At 36.9% G+C, this 20,767-nt stretch overlaps 1 protein-coding gene across 1 annotated transcript in view; it reads left to right on the forward strand.

Moving 5' to 3' along the window:
* The window catches only part of CATSPERE (catsper channel auxiliary subunit epsilon), a 263,038-nt gene that overhangs the window by 166,636 nt on the left and 75,635 nt on the right, over positions 1–20,767 (forward strand). Inside the window, exon 11 of the mRNA XM_044762713.2 lies at positions 713–1,155. Coding sequence (XP_044618648.1) covers positions 713–1,155 — 443 coding nt within the window. The remainder of the gene's footprint in view (positions 1–712; positions 1,156–20,767) is intronic.

Below are 20,767 nucleotides of genomic sequence, written 5' to 3' on the forward strand. Positions count from 1 at the left end.
CCCAATTGTGTTAGTCTGCTCAGGCTGGCATAACAAAATCCCACCGACTGGGCGGCTTAAACACAGGAGGCTGGAAGTCCAAAATCAATGTGTCATCAAGGTTAGTTTCTGGTGAGAACCCTTTTCCTGGCTTGGAGACAGTAGCCACCTTCTCACTGTGTCCTCACATGGCCCTTCCTCTGTGTGCACACAGAGTGAGAGAGAGATCTCTGGTGTCTCTTCCTCCTCTTATACGGACACCAGTCATATTGGACGAGGGCCCCACCCTTATGACATCATTTCGCCTTAATTACTTTGTTAAAGACTCTCCCTCCAAACATAGTCACAGTGGGAGTTAGGGCTTCTACAGATGCATTTTTGGAGGACACGATTCAGTCCAAAACACAATGCTCCTAATAATGCCACTCCTGTCATGCTCATCCTCACTATTATTTAATACACTAGTTCCAGCTCTTTTTCCTATGTAGATAAAAGTGATATAATGAATGCAAGGAGAAAGATACACAGGAAAAAAAACTGCTCTACTATAAAGTGGGAGAGAAGCTCTCTAGCATCATGTGAGGTTTGGGGTTTGTGCCTGCACACTCTACTTTTCTTGAAGTATATAAATAGTCATCATAAAAGAAATTATATTGTTAAAAGTGCATTTAAATAAAACAGCATGGATTTATGGTTACCTAGAATAACACAAACTTTTCTCTCTTTTTTCCAGATTATTTTGGAAATATTGTGGTAAAAATGGAAAATAATATAATGTTTTATTTCAAGATTAATATTAGAGATGCAGTAAAGCTACATTTATGGACAAATAGTACAATAAAATCAGTGACTTCCATGAATGCATGGGGTCAAGTATATCTCATATACGTTTTTGAAAATGGCACAATACATCCACAGGAATATCCCTTAAAACTGGAAGCAGAAAGTATAGCTTTCCAAAGAAAAGAGAAATGCCCCTACATAGCATTTCATAATAATATTTTTACCGTTTTTTACTTTTTGGACAAGGGACAGAACCTGTCAGTTTGGGCCCAAATAGTCTATCCAGAAAATGTTGGTCTGTATATTATTGTGGAATCTTATGGCCCAAAAATACTAGAACAAAAAGAACAAGTTCACTATGAAATTGCCTCAGGATACTGTACTAAAACCATGGTAAGTTAATATTTTCAAATTTCTTCATTTGATTCTAATAAATATAAAAGTGTAATATTAACATTTTTTAAAAAACAGATTTCCTTTCTAGGTTTAGCTTGGAAAATGTTAAGAAATACAAAAGTTTCTAAGAAATAATAATATGAGTCATCAATTCCTGAGCCACAATTTTCACTTTCAATATCCAAAGCCTCTCTGCCCCCTAAAAGAGTACATTCTTGCAGAACTCTTTGACTGTCAATTATGTTGTGCACTTCTTCTTTTTTTTTTTTTAATGCATGGCTTTTCTGCAGAGTTCTATCTGCTTTCTATTGTAGTATAACACCACCACTAAAATCTAATAGCTTCAAACAACAACCAATTCTATGGGTCAACAATTTGGGTTGTGAGTACTGGTCAGTTCTGCTGGTGTCATCTGGGTTCATACATGAGGCTATGGTCATCTGGTGGCTTCTCTGGGACAGTATGATCTAAGATGGCCTCCTTCACATGTCAAGTGGTTGCTGCAAGCACTGGCTTGTTAGTATGGGGGCGTCAACTGGAGCACTTGTCTCTGCTGTAGGTGGCCTCTATTCTCCAGGCTAGACCTGGCTTCTTAGTGTGGCAGTCCCACAGCGGTATTCCAAGATGGCGAGAGCAGAAGCCACAAGGCCTCATGAGGCCTGGATTTGGCCACATTCTATTCGTCAAAGCAATTCGCAAGGCCAGCCCAGATTAACAGAATGGGGAAATAGACTCTACGTCTTAATGGAAGAACAGCAAACGTATACAGTAAAGGGACATGCATGCAGGAGGGGGAGGAATTAGTACCGCCATCTTTGCAAACAATCTACCACAATAAATATAAAGGTACTGTATATATTATTTTGTATACTACTTTTCTGATTAATATTATAGCACAAGAATTTTACATGTTACCACAATTTCTTCTCAAATGTTGTGTATTCTGTTCCACTTCCGCTTTCTAGGCTCAGCTTCCTTAAGCATGTACTGTAATGAGCCTCTTAACTGACACAATGAAATGGAGATGTTCAATTAATTTTCAAGTCAGTTAAAGCAGAGAATCATAAAAAATGAAACTGATATGTGTGAAATATTTTATTATAGTTTAAATAAATGAATATACACTTATTAGTCAATCTTTTAATACAAGACCACAGACTTTCCTTTGAAATAAATACACTTATTGGAGTTCCTCATCTCCTTTCTTGCATACCCTATTAACAGTGCATCAACTCTGAGTTCCCATCTCAGTTTCTTCAAAATAGAGGGGGAAAGAGAATTTAAGACACTGGCAAAGCAACCAAAGTTCTAGATTTTTATAACTTTTTTCCAGTCTTTTACTGTTATCTTGCTCATACCTAGTTCAGCAATTTCTTCAATGACTTACTTTACTAAAACTTTCCAAAGCAATCAGCTTAGTTCTCAGAAAAACATTAACTCAAGTTTCCTTTTATATTCATATTTCATCAGTCCAAAAAATTTAATTTAATCCCACAATTACAATAATAATGCAATCTGGCATAAACAGATTTAGAAACAAAGTTGATTTAGATTTGCGTGGTCACATGACTAGATCTTAAAATATAATGAGTGAAAAACAGTGTTGAGTAAGAAACTATCTAAGATCCATCATACAGTAACATGTATGAAAATTACGAACAGCTCCAAAAAAACTCAAGCGAGAAAAAAGCATTATTCATTTTACAAGGATGCAAAGATACCCATTATGCCTGTTATGGGGGAAGGGCATAGAGGAAGAACAAAACAGAAAAGATTTACACTATTCTTCAGCCCAGGGAAATGGAAGAGAGGGCACCTCAGCCTCAGAAAAGTAAGTTAAATAGACTCCTTGTTTCTTAAATCGATTCAGTCTCCCTTTATTTATTGTATTTTACATTTTCCCTGTATTTTCTTCGCCCATGTTTTAATAAAATATTGGCTCTGTCATTTACTAGCTGATAACATTGAGCAAGTTTTCAAATCTTTCTGTGCTTTAGTTCTCTCATCAAAGTAATGATAATAATTATGACTATTATAATATTTACTTCGCAGGATTATTATGAGGATGAAATGAGTTAATATATGGAAAAGACTTAGAAGAGCGCCTGGCACATAGTAAGCACTGTATGTGTGTTACTGCGCCTACTATGCCCACTGCTGCTGTTACTACTACTACCACCACCATATTTCATCAATTCTGAAGGCAGATTTTTTTTGACATTTAACATCTCTGAAATCAGGATGAGTCTTATGACCTATGGCATCTTAGATTTGATCAATTATAGTAGTATAAATAATGTGTTATTATAGCCTTGCTTCTATAGTGCAGATTGGATCACTGTACCTTCATACACTAATTATTGGCTAGTATGGTGCTAAGCATTCACTTTTGAAAAAAAAACAGAATATAACACCCATGTACAAAAGTGGATAACTTTAATTTTGAAAAGTTTAAATGCTACTAGCTGGTTTCATAGTGATATTTACACCAAAAGTTAGTTTTGAAATTTTAAAAATTACTTGTGAATACCTTAATTAATCTAACTCCTTTTTTTTACATTCAGATACAATTAACATATACCATTATATTAGTTTCAGGGGTACAACATAATGATTCACTATTTGTACATATTGCAAAATGATCACCACAATAAGCCTAGCTAACACCCATTACCACACAGAGTTACAATTTTTTTTCTTGTGATGAGAACTTTTAAGATCTACTTTCTTTGCAACTTTCAAATATGCAATACAGTGTTATTATAACTATACTCACTGTGCTGTACATTGCATCCCCAGGACTTATTTATTTTGTGACTGGAAGTCTATACCTTTTGACCACCTGCACCCTTTTGGCCAACCCCCCATCCCCACCTCTGTAACGACCAATCTGTTCTCTGTAGATGAGTTTGTGGGGGTTTGGGTTTTTTTTTTTCAATTAGATTCCACATATAAAGGAGATCATACAGTATTTGTCTGTCTCTGTCTGACGTATTTTACTTAGCACAACGCCCTCAAGGTCCATCCATATTGTCACAAATGGAAGGTTTCCTTCTTTTTACAGGTGAATAATATTCCATTGTGTACATATACCACATTTTATTCATCCATTTATCCATCAATGGACCCTTGGCTTGCCTCCACATCTTGGCTATTCTAAATAATGCTGCAGTGAACATAGAAGAGCATATATCTTTTTGAAAGTGTTTTTGTTTCCTTTGATACACACCCAAAAGTGGAATTGCTGGATCATGTGATAGTTCTATTTTAACTTTTTGAGGAACCTCCATACTGTTTCCATAGTAACTGACCAATTTACATTCCCACCAGAATGCACAAGCGTTCCCTTTTCTCCACATCCTCGCCAAGACTTGTTATCTCATCTTTTTGATAATATCCATTCTAACAGGTGTGAGGTGAAATCTCATTGTGGTATTGATTTGCATTTCCCTGATGGTTAGTAATGATGTGCACCTTTTCATGTGTCTGTTGGTTATTTGTATGTCTTCTTTGGAAAAACATCTGTTCAGATACTCTGCACATCTTTTAATTGGGCTGTTTTCTCACTGTTGAGTTCCTCATATATTATGAATATTAACTCCTTGATATATGATTTGCAACTGTTTTCTCCCATTTGGTAGATTGCCTTTTCATATTGTTGATGGTTTTCTTTGCTGTGCAGAAGCTGTTTAGTTTGATGTAGTCCCATTTGTTTATTTTTGCTTTTATTGCCTTTGCTTTTCATGTCAAGTCCAAAAAAATCATTGCTAAGACTAATGTCAAAAAGCTTACTGCCTATGTATTCTTCTCAGAGTTTTATGGTTTCAGGTCTTAACATTCAAGTCTTTAATCTCATTTTGAGTTGAGTTTTGTGTATGGTGTATGATAGGGGTCCATTTTCATTCTTTGGCATGCGGCTATTCAGTTTTCCCAACACCATTTATTGAAGAGACTATCCTTTCTCAATTGTATATTCTTGGCTTCTTTGTCATAAATTAATTGACCATAAATGCATGGGTTATTTATGGGCTCTATATTCTGTACCATTAATCACTGTGTGTATTTTTATGCCAGTACTACACTGTTCTGATTATCACAGCTTTGTAATATGGTTTGAAATCAGGTAATATGATGCCTCAAGCCCTCTTCTTCTCTCTCAAGATTGCTTTGGCTATTCTGGGTCTTTTGTGGTTCCATACAAATTTTAGGATTGTCTATTCTATTTCCATGAAAAATACCATTGGAATTTTGATAAAGATTGTATTGAATCTGTAAATTGCTTTGGGTGGTATGGACATTTTAACAATATTAATTTTTCCAATCCATGAGCATGGAATATCATTCCGTAACTCATGTCGTCTTCAGTTTCTTTCATCAGTCTCTTCTTGTTTTCAATGTAGAGGTCTTTTACCTCCTTGGTTAAATTTATTCCGAGGTATTTTATTCTTTTTAATGCAATTATAAATGGAATTTTTTTCTTTCTCTTTCTGGTAGTTCATTGTTAGTGTATAGAAACACAACAAATTTTTGTATATTGATTTTGTATCCTGGAACTTTACAGAATTTGTTGATTCGTTCTAACAGCTTTCTGGTGGCGTATTTAGGGTTTTCTATATATAATATCACGTCATCTGCAAATAGTGACAGTTTTACTTCTTCCTTTCCTATTTGGATTCTTTTTATTTCTTTTTCTTGCCTACTCGTTCTGGCTAGGACTTTTAGTGTTATGTTGGATAAAAAGCTTTCAGCTTTTCACTGTTGAGTACCCTGTTAACTGTGGGATTGTCATAGATGGCCCTTATTATGCTGAGGTACATTCCTTCTATCCCCACTTTATTGAGAGCTTTTATCATAAATGGATGTTGAATTTTCTCAAATGCTTTTTCTGCATCTATTGAGATATCATATGCTTTTTATCCTTCATTTCATTAATATGGTGTATCACATTGATTGATTTGCGCATGTTGAACCAAGCTGCATCCCTGAAATAAATCCCACTTGATCATTGTGTATGATCCTTTTAATGTATTGTTGAATGCAGTTTCCTAAATTGTGTTGAGAATTTTTGCTTCTATGTTCATCAGAAATATTTATCTCTAATTTTATTTTCTTGTGGCATTCTTGTCTGGATTTGATATCAGGGTAATGTTGGCTTTGTAAAATTAGTTTGAAAGTTTCCTTCTTCTTCTATTTTTTTGAATAGTTTGAGAAGGATTGGTATTAATTCTTCTTTGAATATTTAGTAGAACTCACCAGTGAAGCCGTCTGGTCTTGGGCTTTTGTTTGTTGGGAGGTTTCTGATTACTGATTCAATGTCCTTAAGAGTAATTGGTACATTCATATTTTCTATTTCTTAATGATTCAGTCTTGGTTGTATGTTTCTAAGAATTTATCTATTTCTTCGAGGTTGTCCAATTTTTTGGCATATGTGTTCATAGTAGTCTCTTATGATCCTGTGTATATCTGTGGTATCAGTTGTAATGTCTCCTCTTTCATTTCTGATTTTATTTACTGAGTCCTCTCTTTTTTCCTTGGTGTGTCTAGGCAAAGGTTTGTCAGATTTGTTTATCTTTTCAAAAAGAAATTCCTCTTATTTTCACTGATCTTTTCTACTGTCTTTTTAGTCTCTATGTCATTTATTTCTGCTCTGATCTTTGTTATTTCCTTCCTTCTACTGACGCTGGGGTTTATTTATTCTTCTTTTTCTAGTTCCTTGAGGTGTAAAGTTAGGTCATTTATTTTAATCTTTCTTTGTTCTTGATGTAGGCGTTTAATCCCTATGAGCTTTCCTCTTAGAACTGCTTTTGCTGCAACCCATAATTTTTGGTACGTTGTATTTTCATTTGTCTCAAAATATTTTTTTAATTTCTCTTTTGATTTATTCTTTGACCCAATAGTTGTTTAGTAGCATGTTGTTTAATCGCCACATATTTATGAATTTTCCAGTTTTCCTCTTGTAATTGATGTCTAATTTCATACTATTGTGGTTGGGAAAATGGTTGATATGATTTCAATCATATTAAATTTATTAAGACTTGTTTTGTGGCCTAATATATGATCTATCCTGGAGAATGTTTCATGTGTGTTTCAGGGGAATGTGTATTCTGTTGCTTTTGAATGGAATATTCTGGATATGTCTGTTAAGACAAACTGTTTTAACGTATTGTTTAAAGCCAATATTTCCTTATTGATTTTCTATCTGGATGATCTATTCATTGATGAAAGTGAGATATTAAAGTCCCCTACAATTATTTTATTGCTGTCTATTTCTCCCTTTAGGCCTGTTAATATTTGCTTTATATATTCAGGTATTCTTATGTTGGGTGCATAAATGTTATATCTTCTTGTTGGATTGACCTCTGTTTCTTATTACAGTCTTTATTTTAAAGTCTATTTTTTCTGACATAAGTAATGTTATTTCAGCTTCCTTTTAATTTCCATTTGCATGGAATATTTTTTTCCATCCCTTCGCTATCAGTCTGCATGTGTCCTTACAGCAGCAGTGAGTCTCTTATAGGCAGCATATAGATGGGTCTTGGGGTTTTTTTATTATTATTCAACCACTTTATGTTTTTTGATTATAGAATTTACTCATTTACATTTAAAGTAACTATTGATAGGTATGTACTCATTGCCATTTTGTTAATTGTTTTCTGGCTGTTTTATAATTGCTTTGTTCCTTTCTTCTTCTCTTGCTCTCTTCCTTTGTGGTGATTATTTCTTTAGTGGTGTGCTGAGATTCCTTTTTCTTTACCCTTTGTGTATCTACTGTAGGTTTGCGCTTTGTGGTTACCATGAGGCTTGCATAAGACAAATTATGTTTACAACAGTCTATTAAGTTGATAACAACTTAAGTCTAATTGCAATCTAAAGCTGTACATTTTTACTCTCCCTCTCATGTTTTAGGTTTTGATGTCACAATTTCATCATTTTATCTTGTGTATCCATTAACAAAGTATTGTAGCTATAGTTATTTTTACTACTTTTGTCTTTTAACCTTCATACTAGCTTTACAAGTGATTAACCCACCACCTTTACAACACTAGATCATTCTGAATTTTACTATATATTTACCCCTACCAGTTGGAGTTATACTTTCATATATTTTCCTGTTACTAATAGCACTTTTTTGTTTCAACTTAAAGAAGTCCCTTTAACATTTTTTGTAAGGCCAGCTTAGTGATGATGAGCTCCTTCAGCTTTTGTTTGTCTGGAAAGCTCTTTATCTCTCCTTCAATTCTGATGATTACTTTGCCAAGTAGGATATTCTTGATTGGAATTTTTTTTCTTTCAGCACTTTGAATATATGACTCTTTTGGCCTGCAAAATTTCTGCTGAAAAATCTGCTGATAGTCTTCCTTCTAGGTAACAAATTTTTTTTCTCTTGCTGCTTTTAAGATTCTCTCCTTGTCTTTAACTTTGCCATTTTAATTATGATGTGTCTTAGTGTGGGTCTCTTTGGGTTCATGTTCTCTGGAACTCTCTGGGCTTCCTGGATCTGGATGTCCGTTTCTTTCTCTGGGTTAGAGAAGTTTTCAGCCATTATTTCTTCAAAGAAGTGTTCTGCCCCTTTCTCTTTCTCTTCTCCTCCTTACACCCCTGTAATGCAAACGTTGCTCCACTTGATGATGTCCTATAAGTCCCCAAGGGATCGTTACTCTTTTTCATTCTTCTTTTTGCTGCTCTTATTGGGTGAGTTCCACAGCCCTGTCTTTGAGTTCACTGATCCTTTCTTCTGCTTCATCCAGTCTGCTGTGAACTCCTCTATTTTATTTTCAGTTCAGTTATTGTGTTCTTCAGCTCTGTGACTTCTACTTGGTAATTTCTTATATTTTCTGTTTGTTGAAATTCTCACTTTGTTCATCCATTCTTCTCCTGAACTCAGTGAGTGTCTTTATGACCACTATCTTGAACTCTTTATCAGGTAGTTTACTTATCTCCATTTCATGAAGGTCTTTTTCTGAGGTTTGATCTTGTTATTTCATTTACAATGTATTCCTTTCTTTCTTCATTTTACTTGACTTTCTGTGTTGGTTTCTATGCAATAGATAGAACAGCTACCTCTCCTGGTGTTGAAGGAGTGGACTCATGTAGGAGATGAGCCTTATCATTCAATCCTGTCCTAGCTCTTGGCTGTCTCTCAAACCTTAGTGATTGTCCAAGCAGCAACTTCATTCTTAGTGGCTCAAGGGTGTGCCAGACCTGTCAGACTGTCCCTTAGAGGGGAGTATCTCAGTCAGCACCTACATGCAGGCTGATTGGAAGCCAGACACTCAGGCAGCAGCTTTTAAAGTATCCAAATATAACTCTTTCAGGGGAAGACTGGGAGATGGATGTTTTTGTCTGCTCCTTCAGTGCTGAGCCCTGGCCTGATACCCAGTTAAGAACTGTTTATTTGTTTGCTACCCATGAATACAAGCCCAACTAGCCACCAGAGCCAGCCTATAAAGGGATGTGTCCTCTGGATGGCAGACACAAAACCAGGGTACCAGATGTGTATACAAGCTCCTTTCTTATACACACCCATAACCTGGGTCAGGGCAGAGGGAGAGCACAACGATGGTATGCCTGCTGGCATCTCCAGTCTCTGGAGAGGATTGTAGTCATCCCCTAGATGTGTGTTTAATTAGAAGCCTGCCCCTCAGGCCACAGCTATGATGATAAGGTAATAGGCCTCTTTCACAGAAAGACTTGGGGTACATTTTAGTCTACCACCTCTGCACTGTGCCCTGGGTCAGTGGGAGTTGCCAGTTAAGAACTGTTTCTCCATTTGTAATAGTTTTATGGGACCTGAAAACATAAGCCCTACTGGCCAACAGAGTCAGGCAATCCAGGAGCATCCCCAGGGCAGCAGCCACAAAAACTAGGGCACCAGATATGTACACAAGCTGCTTTTCAGGAGATGCCAGTGACCTGCGGCAAGGCAGAGGGAGCCTGCAAAGACAGCATCTCCCCTCTGAGGTCTCTGGAGAGGATTACAGTCAGCTCCTAGATGTGGTTATAATTAGAATCCTGCCCCTCAGGCCACGGCTATCAACGAATAAGCCTCTTTCACAGAAGGACTTGGCATATCAGTCTGTCTCCTCTCTGCTGTGCTCTGGCAGAGCAGCCTGCTAAGACCTCCTCCTCATCCCTCCATTACGGTCCTGCAGGACCCACAGCACAAAGCCCACTGACCACCAGACCCAGGCAATCAGGAAGCATCCTCTGGGCAGTAACCACAAAAGTCGGGTGCCAGACAAGTGTACAAGCTCCTTTCTTGGAGATACTAGTGACCTGGAGTGAGGCAGAGGGAGAAGGCAAAGATGGTACCCACCAGCCTCCATCTTGGGAGTATTTCAGTAGGCCCCTCCCTGCATGTGTGTTAAATTAGATGGCTGACCCCAGGTTGACGCTTTAAGTGAATAAGCCTCTTTCACAGACAGTCTGGATGCCTTTCAGTTGGTGACTTTGCCTGGGCCCTTGGCTGGATGAGTCCATGCGTGAGAGCCCTTCAGAACTGTTTCTCATTTTACTATAGCCTTGTGAGTGTCCTGGATACAAGCCCAATTGGCTTTCAGATGTTTTCAGGGCTTGTCTCACAAGTGAACATCTTAAAAGTTGGGGTGCCAGATGTGGGGTTCAAACCCTTTGCTCCTCAGGGAGAAACTCAGGTTTAGAGTTCCCTCCTGATTGTGGGTCACCGTGCCAGGGGTGAGGATCAGGACAAGGCTATGTCTCAGCCTCTCCCACCCAATCGATGTGGGTTTTTCTCTCGTTGACCTGATATGTAGTGGTTGCTTAGCTAGTTTTGGAGTTTCTTTCAGAGGAAACTCCTCCATATGTAGCTGTAAATTCAGGGTGTTCACGGGAGGAGGTGTGTTCAGAATCCTCCTACGTCACCATCTTGAACGAGAACTCTGCCTATTCATTTCTTAATGGTGACTTTTATAAGTGGAAATTTTAATTTGGATAAAGGTTTTTCCTTTATGATTATTGCTTGTTGTATTTTAAGATACCTTTGCCGATCCCTAAGTCATGAAAATGTAGTTCTCTTACGTCTTCTCAAAGCTTTATGGTTTGGGCATTTATATTTAAGTCCATCTCAAATTAACTTTTCTGTATGGTGACTTTTGATCAAGTAAAGATCAAAGTTATTTTCTATTTGAATGCCCAGTTCTTTCAGCATTTGTTGAAAAGTTTTTCTTTTCCCTTTTGTATTACTTTGGCATCTTTATTGAAAATCAAATGTTCACACAAGTGTGGGCCTATTTCTGGGTGGTCTATTCTGTTCCCTTGATGTACTTGCCAGTCCTATGGTAGTACCATGCTATTTTGATTACTGGCACAATTAAATTTTGTGTCTGATTTTCAGTGAGGCCAACTCTGTGGCTACCATAAATAAAAGATTCTTTTAGGAATACCATAAAAGCCTGTTTCTGTAATAGTGAACTTAACTTGTGATTTAAAGATCTAACATTATTTTCTTTCTGGAAATGTTTCAGTACCCTCATAAGCAGCCAACCTTTCAGTCATCTTTACTGCCATTAATGGTTCGATTCAGCATCTACTTCGTTACCTAAGGCACTTACCTCAGTAAATATTTTATTACAATCTACCACAGGTGATAATTTGATTATGTGCAATGTTTTGCTGCATACCATGAATTAATAAAATCCCTTTCCTGTGGCAGAGAGCTTAGCACTGTGTTCAAGGAGAAGAACACAACCAAATCAATCCCAGAATCCCATCTTTGTGGGTTGGTTTCCTGGGAGTAACCAATACCAAGAACCACATCAGTGAGCCTTTGGTCAGAAAAACAGAAATCAAGCAATTGTCTTAGCAGAGGTAATTTAATATATGGAATTAGTGAAATTGGATGTATGAAAGGAATGAAAAGAAAAAAATGAACACGGAGATTACACAGAGCCAGTAACTCTGTGGCTATTGAGAAGTGGCTATTCCACCTCTAGGGCTGGAATGAGGGGACAGACAGAAGGCATTTGGGTTACTACAGACTAGAAAGTTAGGAGACAGCCTCCACAGAGCTAGAAGCCATACCTTGAAGGAGAAGGTACTGCTCAGCTGGTGTGGTATCTCAGTAACTCCAAGGAAGGGACCCCCACCCCCCGGACCTGGGACCCAGACCTCTGAGAAGGAAATGTTATCGCCTGGTGGTGGTGCCTCAGGAACTCACAAGATGGCACCCTTGAAGCTGGAACTCAGGTCTCTGAAATGGGGTACCAGCCAGTTAGTGCTGGTACCTCAAAGTGGAGGATGAGTGAGGCCGGTTCTGGGAGTGTGTTTTCCCACTCATTAGCTCCTATACCAACTGCTATTGCCAAGATGAAGAAGAATTGCCAGGTTGACACTGAGAGAAATAATGAGAAAAACAGGAAGGAGCAAATTTTCTCCCATTCTTGTCTTCTGGACTCCTTCCAGTACCCCATATTTGCAGGATCTAAAAGAGAGCCAGCTAGCAAAGGAAAAAATGTGATTTGTATAATCTCAAACCCAGTACCAAAAAGCTGAGTACAGAGGAGTGGGTTTGGAGCCAAAAGACAATAGCTTAATAATCAGCACATGGAGTATGTGTATGGTGAACTTTAATAGTTAAAACAATTTACATCCCCAATAGTTTTTGAAAGATCCTGCTGCTACACATCCTTGCTGTTATGAGCTGACCATGCCCCTCAAAATTCATGTTGGAGCTCTAACCCCCAAAGTGATGGTATTTGGAGATGGGGACTTTGGGAGGTGATTAGGATTAGATCAGTTCATGAAGGTGGGGCCCTTGTCTGATAGGATTAGTGTCCTTATAAGAAGAGACACCAGAGAGCTTGTCTCTCTCTCCCTGTGTGTACAAAGGAGGTCATGTGAGCACAAAGCAAGATGGCCACCACCTACAAGCCAAGAGAAGAGGCCTCGTAATGAAACCTATCTAGCAGATAGGACCCTGATCCCAGACTTCCGGCCTCCAGAAGTGTGAGAAAACAAATTTCTGTGGTTTAAGCCACCCGGTCTGTGGAATTTTGTTATGGCAGCCCCAGCACACTAATACACTTGCCAATAACTGGTATAGTCAGACTTTAATTTTTGCCCAACTAATGTGTGTGTATTATATTTTATTTTATATTCTCTTAGTAATGAGGTTGAACAATTTTTCACATATTTATTGGCGATTTGGATTCCCACTTCCAAGAAATTCAAGTTTTTGTTACTTTTTCTATTGGGTTGTGTGCCTTTTGCTTACTGAATTTTTTTGCCTATCTCAAATATTGTCTTTTTAAAGAGCTTTATTGATGTATAATTGGCAAATTGCATATATTTAAAGTGTACAAATTGATAAAATTTGACATATGTATACACCCAAGAAATAATAACCACACTCAAGATAATGTACATGTCCATCAGCCCCCGAGGCTTCCTCATGCTCCTTCATAATCCACCCTCCTTCCATCCTCATCCCTATGCAGTGACTGATCTGCTTGCTGTCACTATAGATCAGTTTGCTTTTGCTAGAATTATAGATAAATGGAGTCATACAATATGTACTCTGTTTTGTCTGCTTTCTTTCATTCAATATAATCACTTTGAGGTTATCCATGATGTTTGGTCATTAATAGTTTGTTCTCAGCAATAAGCTGAGTAGTGTTCCATGGTATGGATATACCACAATTTGTTTATCCACAGTTTGTTAAATGGACTTTTGGATTATTTCTGGTTTGGGGATGTTACTAATAAAACAGCTATGAACACGGCTTTCATTTCTCCTGGGTAAATACATAGGAGCAGAAGGTCGGATCATGAGATAGATGTATGTTTAATTTTTTTTAAAGACTGCCAAATTGTATTCCAAATTTTTGGTAGCATTTTACATTGCCACTAGCAGTTCTAGGTGCTTCACACATCCTTGCCAACACTTTCTGTGATCTGTATTTTGGCTTTTTTATTGTTATTGTTATTGTTTTGTTTTGTTTTTTAGTTTTAGTCATTTTAGTGAATATGTACTGATATCTCGTTGTGGTTTTAATTAACACTTCCCGGATGCTTCTCTGATGACTACTGATATTGAGCCCTTTTTCAAGTGCTTATTTTCTATTTGTAGATCTTCTTTGGTGAAGTGTCTATTCAAACCATTTGCCCAACTTTAACAGGTTGTCTTCTTATAATTAAGTAGTAAGTTTTTTATGTATTCTAGATATGGGTCCATTGTTGGATATGTGTTTTGCAAATATTTTCTCCCAGTCTGTGGCTTATGCTTTCATTTTCGTAACAATGTCTTTTGAAAAGTTTTCTTTTTTATTTTGATGAAGTCCAACTTATTGCTTCTTTTTATATAGTTTGTACATTTGGTTGTATTTAAGAAATCTTTCCAAACTCAAGGTCAGTAAACTTTCCTTATTTTTCCTTCTAGAAGCTTTATAGTTGTAGCTCTTACTTAAAGGTCTAGGATCCACTTCAAATTAACATTTGCATGCACTGTGAGGTAAAAGTCAAGAAACCTTTTTTTTCTTTCTTCTTCTTCTTCTCCCCAAAGCCCCCTAGCACATAGCCACACATCCGTTTTGAGTGCCTGTGGCTGAGCTATGTGGGACAACGCCTCAGCATGGCCTGACGAGCAGTGCCATGTCTGCGCCCAGGATCCAAACCAGCGAAACCCCGGGGCCGCCGAAGCAGAGCGCGCAAACCCAAACACTTAGCCACGGGGCCAGCCCCAAGATACAGTTTTTATATAGGGAGCCAGCTCTTCCAGCAGCATTTGTTGAAAAGACTATCCTTGCCCCCACTGAACTGCCTTGGCAACATTGTAAAAACATTTGTCATGTGTGTGGGAGTGTATCTGGACTCTATTCTGTTCCATCTTGATGTCAATCCCACACTGTCTTGATTACTGTACTTTTACAATTCTTGAAATCAGGTTAAGTACTCCAAGTATATTCTTCTTTTCAGGGTACAAGTTTGTACATTTTGGGTCAGATATATCCTTGAGAATTTCATATTTTTGATGGTATTATAAATGGTACTGTTCTGATTGTTCATCACTAGTATATAGATATATAATTGATTTTATATATCAATGATGTATCCTACCACTTTGCTAAACTCATTAATTATTTCAAGTAGCTTTTCTGTAAATTTCTTAGTTTTTACATAGGTAATCATTTCATCATTTGATGTACACATACAGTTTTCCTTTCTAATCTGTGTGACTTTCCTTTTTCTTTCCTTATTATACCATCTTGGACTTTCAGTGTAATGGGTTTTTTTCTTTTATTGCAATAACATTGGATTATAACATTATATTGCTTTCAGATGTACATCATAATATATTTCGAGTTCTGTATAGATTACATCATGTTCCCCTCCCAGAAACTAATTATAGTCCATCATCTCACATGTGTGCCTAATCAACACTTTTGCCCCCCCTTCCCTTATGGTAACCACCAATCCAATGTCCATTGCTATGTGTTTGTTTGTTGTTGTTTTTATCTTCTACATATGAGTGAAATCATATGGTATTTGACTTTCTCCCTCTGACTTATTTCACTCAGCATAATACCCTTAAGGACCATCCATGTTGTCACAAATGGCCGGATTTCATCGTTTCTTATGGCTGAGTAGTATTCCATTGGGTGTATATATCACATCTTCTTTATCCATTGGTCCCTTGGTGGGTACCTAGGTTGCTTCCAAGTCTTGGCTGTTGTGAATAATGCTGCGATGAACATAGAGGTGCACGTATCTTTATGCATTTGTGTTTTCAAGTTCTTTGGATAAATACCCAGCAGTGGGATAGCTGGATCATATGGTAGATCTATCCTTAATTTTCTGAGGATACTCCATACTGCTTTCCATAGTGGCTGCACCAATTTGCACTCCTACCAGAAGTGTACAAGGGTTCCCTTCTCTCCACATCCTCTCCAACATTTGTTATTTCCTGTCTTGTTGATTATAACCATTCTGACCGGAGTGAGGTGATACCTCATTGTAGTTTTGATTTGCATTTCCCTGATAGCTAATGATGTTGAGCATCTTTTCATACGCCTGTTGGCCATCCGTATATCTTCTTTGGAGAAATCTCTGTTCAGATCTTTTGCCCATTTTTTAATTGGGTTGTTGGGGTTTTTTTTTGTTGAGCTGTATGAGTTCTTTGTATATTTTAGATATTAACCCTTTATCTGATATGTGGTTTGTAAATAGCTTGTCCCAATTGTTAGGTTGTCTTTCATTTTGTTGATGGTTTCCTTTGCTGTGCAGAAGCTTTTTAGTTTGATGTAGTCCCATTTGTTCATTTTCTCTTTAGTTTCCCTTGCCCGGTGAGACATGGTACTTGAAAATATGCTGCTAAGACCAATGTCAAAGAGCGTACTGCGTATGTTTTCTTCTAGAAGGTTCATGGTTTCTGGTCTTACATTCAAGTCTTTAATCCATTTTGAGTTGATTTTTGTGCATGGTGTAAGGGAATGGTCTACTTTTGTTCTTTTGCATGTGGCTGTCCAGTTTTCCCAACACTGTTTATTGAAGAGTCTCCTTTCTCCATCGTATACTCTTGGCTCCCTTGTCGAATATTAGCTGTCCATAAACGTGTGGGTTTATTTCTGGGCTCTCAATTCTGTTCCATTGATCCTTGTGTCTGTTTTTGTGCCAGTACCATGCTTTTTTGGTTCCTATGGCTTTGTAGTATATTTTGAAATCAAGGAGTGTGATACCTCCAGCTTTGTTCTTTTTTCTCAGGGATCCTTTGGCTATTCGGGGTCTTTTGTTGTTTCATATAAATTTTAGGATTCTTTGTTCTATTTCTGCGAAAAATGTTGTTTTAACTTTGATAGGGATTGCGTTGAATCTATAGATTGCTTTAGGAAGTATGGACATTTTAACGATGTTAATTCTTCCAATTCAAGGGCACGGAATATCTTTCCATTTCTTTCTGTCTTCTTCGATTTCTTTCAACAGTGTTTTATAGTTTTCAGTGTACAGATCTTTCACCTTCTTGGTTAAGTTTATTCCTAGGTATTTTATTCTTTTTGTTGCAATTGTAAATGGGATTGTATTCTCAATTTTTCCTTGTGCTACGTTGTTGTTAGTGTATAGAAATGCAGCTGATTTTTGTATGTTGATTTTGGATCCTTCGACTTCACTGTATTCATTTATTATTTCTAAAAGTTTTTTAGTGGAATCTTTAGGGTTTTCTAGATATAAAATCATGTCGTCTGCGAAGAGTGACAGTTTCACTTATTCTTTTCTAATATGGATTCCTTTTGTGTCTTTATCTTGCCTGATTGCTCTATACTATGTTAAATAATAATGATGACAGTGGGCATCCTTGTCTATTTCCTGTCCTTAGAGGGATAGCTTTCAGTTTTTCTCTGTTGAGAATGATATTTTCTGTGGGTTTGTCATATATGGCCTTTATTATGTTGAGGTATTTTCCTTCTATGCCCATTATATTTAGTTTTTATCATAAATGGATGCTGTATCTTGTCAAATGCTTTCTCTGCATCTATTGAGATGATCATGTGATTTTTATTCTTCATTTTGTTAATGTGGTGTATCAAACTGATAGATTTGTGGATGTTGAACCATCCTGCATCCCTAGAATGAAATCCACTTGATCATGATGTATGATCTTTTTAATGTATTGTTGTATTCGATTTGCTAGTATTTTGTTGAGGATTTTTGCATCGATGTTCATCAGTGATATTGGCCTGTAATTTTCTTTTTTTGTGTTGTCCTTGTCTGGTTTTGGTATCAGGATAATTTTGGCTTTGTAGAAGGAGTTAGGAAGGCTCCCCTCCTCTTCAATTTTTGGAGGAGTTTGAGAAGGTTATGTATTACGTCTTCTTTGAAGGTTTGGTAGAATTCACCAGGGAAGCCATCTGGTCCTGGACTTTTATTTTTTGGGAGGTTTTTGATTGCTGTTTCGATCTCCTTACTGGTGACTGGTCTATTCAAATTCTCTACTTCTTCTTGGTCCAGTTTTGGAAGGTTGTATGTTTCTAAGAATTAATCCATTTCTTCTAGATTATCCAATTTGTTGGCATATAGCTTTTCATCGTATTCTCTTACTTTTTGTATCTGTCTGTCCGTTGTAATCTCTCCTCTTTCATTTCTGATTTTATCTATTTGAGCCTTCTCTTTTTTTGATGGTGAGTCGAGCTAAGGGTTTGTCAATTTTGTTTATCTTTTCAAAGAATCAGTTCTTGGTTTCATTCATTTTTTTCTATTGTTTTTTCGTCTCTATTTCATTTATTTCTGCTCTGATTTTTATTATTTCCTCCTTCTGCTGATTTTGGGCTTTATTTGTTCTTCTTTTTCCTCTAGATGCAGTGTTATAGTATTTATTTGGGATTTTTCTTCTTTGTTGAGGTAGGCCTGAATTGCTATAAACTTCTCTCTTAGAACCTCTTTTACTGTATCCCATAGATTTTGGCATGTTGTATTTTCATTTTCATTTGTCTCCAGGAATTTTTTTATTTATCCTTTTATCTTCATTGACCCAATCGTTGTTCAGCAACATTTTGTTTAATCTCCTCATATTTGTGGCTTTTCTGGTTTTCTTCCTGTAGTTGATTTCTAGTTTCATGCCTTTGTGGTCAGTAAAGATGCATGGTATTATTTTGACCTTCCTAAATTTATTGAGACTTGTTTTGTGGCCTAATAAGTGATCAATCCTGGAGAATGTTCCATGTGCTTTTGAAAAGAATGTGTATTCGGTGGTTTTTGGAGGGAATGTTCTGTATATATCTGCTAAGTCTATCTGGTCTAATGTGTCCTTTAAGGCCAGTGTTTCCTTATTGATCTTCTGTTTGGATGATCTATCCACTGGTGTAAGTGGAGCATTAAAGTCCCCTACTATTATTGTGTTACTGTCCATTTCTCCTCTTATGTCTGTTAATAATTGCTTTATATATTTGGGTGCTCCTATGTTGGGTGCATAGATATTTACAAGTGTTATATTTTCTTGTTGGACTGTTCCCTTTATCATTACATAGTGCCCTTCTTTGTCTCTTGTTACAGTTTTTGTTTTAAAGTCTATTTTATCTGATATAAATATTGCTACCTCTGCTTTCTTTTCTTTGCCATTTGCATGGAATATCCTTTTCCATCCTTTCACTTTCAGTTTGTGAGTGTCTTTAGGTCTGAAGTATGTCTCTTGTATGCAGCATATACATGCGTCTTCTTTTCTTATCCAATCGGCCACCCTATGCCTTTTGATTGGAGCATTTAGTCCACTGGCATTTAAAGTAGCTATTGCTAAAGATGTATTTATTGCCATTTTGATACTTTTTTCTTGGTGTTTTAGTAATTCTTCTCTGTTCCTTTCTTTTTCTCTTGCTCTCTTTCCTTGTGGTTTGATGGATTTCTTTAGTAATATGTTTGATTTCTTTTGTCTTACTTATTTGCTTACTTATTAACAGTTTCTGATTTGTGATTACCGTGAGGATCCTATATAATATTCCATGTATATAAAGTCTATATCAAGTTGATAGACTCTTTAGCCTGACCTCTTTCTAAAAACTCTACTTTTTCACTCCCCTCCTCCCACATTTTATGTTTTTGAAATCATGTATAATCTCTTCTTTAGTGTGTGTCTATCCATTACCCTCTTATCATTGAAATAGGTAATTTAAGTACTTTTGTCTTTTAAACTTCATATTATCTTCACAGGCAGTTTGTCTTCTACCTTTACTATATTTTTACCTTTACCAGTCATTTTATTACCTGCTTTTTTGGGGGGTTTTTTCCTGATAATTTTTTAAACCTTATTTGTGGTCATCACTTTCCACTTATGTAAGTCCCTTCAGCATTTCCTGTAGAACTGGTTTCTTGGTGATAAACTCCTTTAGTTTTTGCTTGTCTGGGAAGCTCTTTATGTCCCCTTCCGTTCTGAATGACAACCGTGATGGATAGGGTATTCTTGCCTGTAGGTTTTTTCCTTTTAGCACTTTAAATTCATCACACCATTCTCTTCTCACTTGTAGGATTTCAGTTGAGAAGTCCGCTTACAGCTTTATGGGCTTTCCTTTCTATGTCACTTGTTTCCTTTCTCTTGCTGCTTTTAGGATTCTCTCTTTATCTTTAATTTAGGACATTTTAATTATAATGTGCCTTGGTGTGGGCCTCTTTGGGCTCATCTTGTTTGGAGTTCTCTGTGCTTCCTGTACGTGGATGTCTGTTTCCTTCCTCAGGTTAGGAAAATATTCATCTATTATTTCTTCAAATAAATTTTCTATCCCTTTGTCTCTCTCTTCTCCTTCTGGGACACCTATAAAACGAATGTTAGTGCACTTGATATTGTCCCAGAGTTCCCTTAGACTGTTCTCATTCTAATTCTTTTTTCTGTTCAGCTTGGCTGATTTCCTCTAGTTTTCGTCTAGCTCACTCATCCATTCTTCTGTATCCTCTCTTCTGCTATTGAGTCCCTCTAGTGAATTTTTCATTTCCAGTGTTGTATTCTTTTCTGACTGGTTCTTTTTTATATTTTCCAGTTCTTTGTTTATGAGTTCACTGTGTACATCCAGTCTTCTCCCAATATCTGTGAGCATCCCTCTGAGATTTTGTTTGAACTCTTTCTTGCATAGGTCACTTATTTCTGTTTCATTTAGTTATTTTTCTGGGGTTTTGT

Source organism: Equus asinus, chromosome 30, assembly GCF_041296235.1.
Source record: "Equus asinus isolate D_3611 breed Donkey chromosome 30, EquAss-T2T_v2, whole genome shotgun sequence".
NCBI lineage: Eukaryota > Metazoa > Chordata > Mammalia > Perissodactyla > Equidae > Equus > Equus asinus.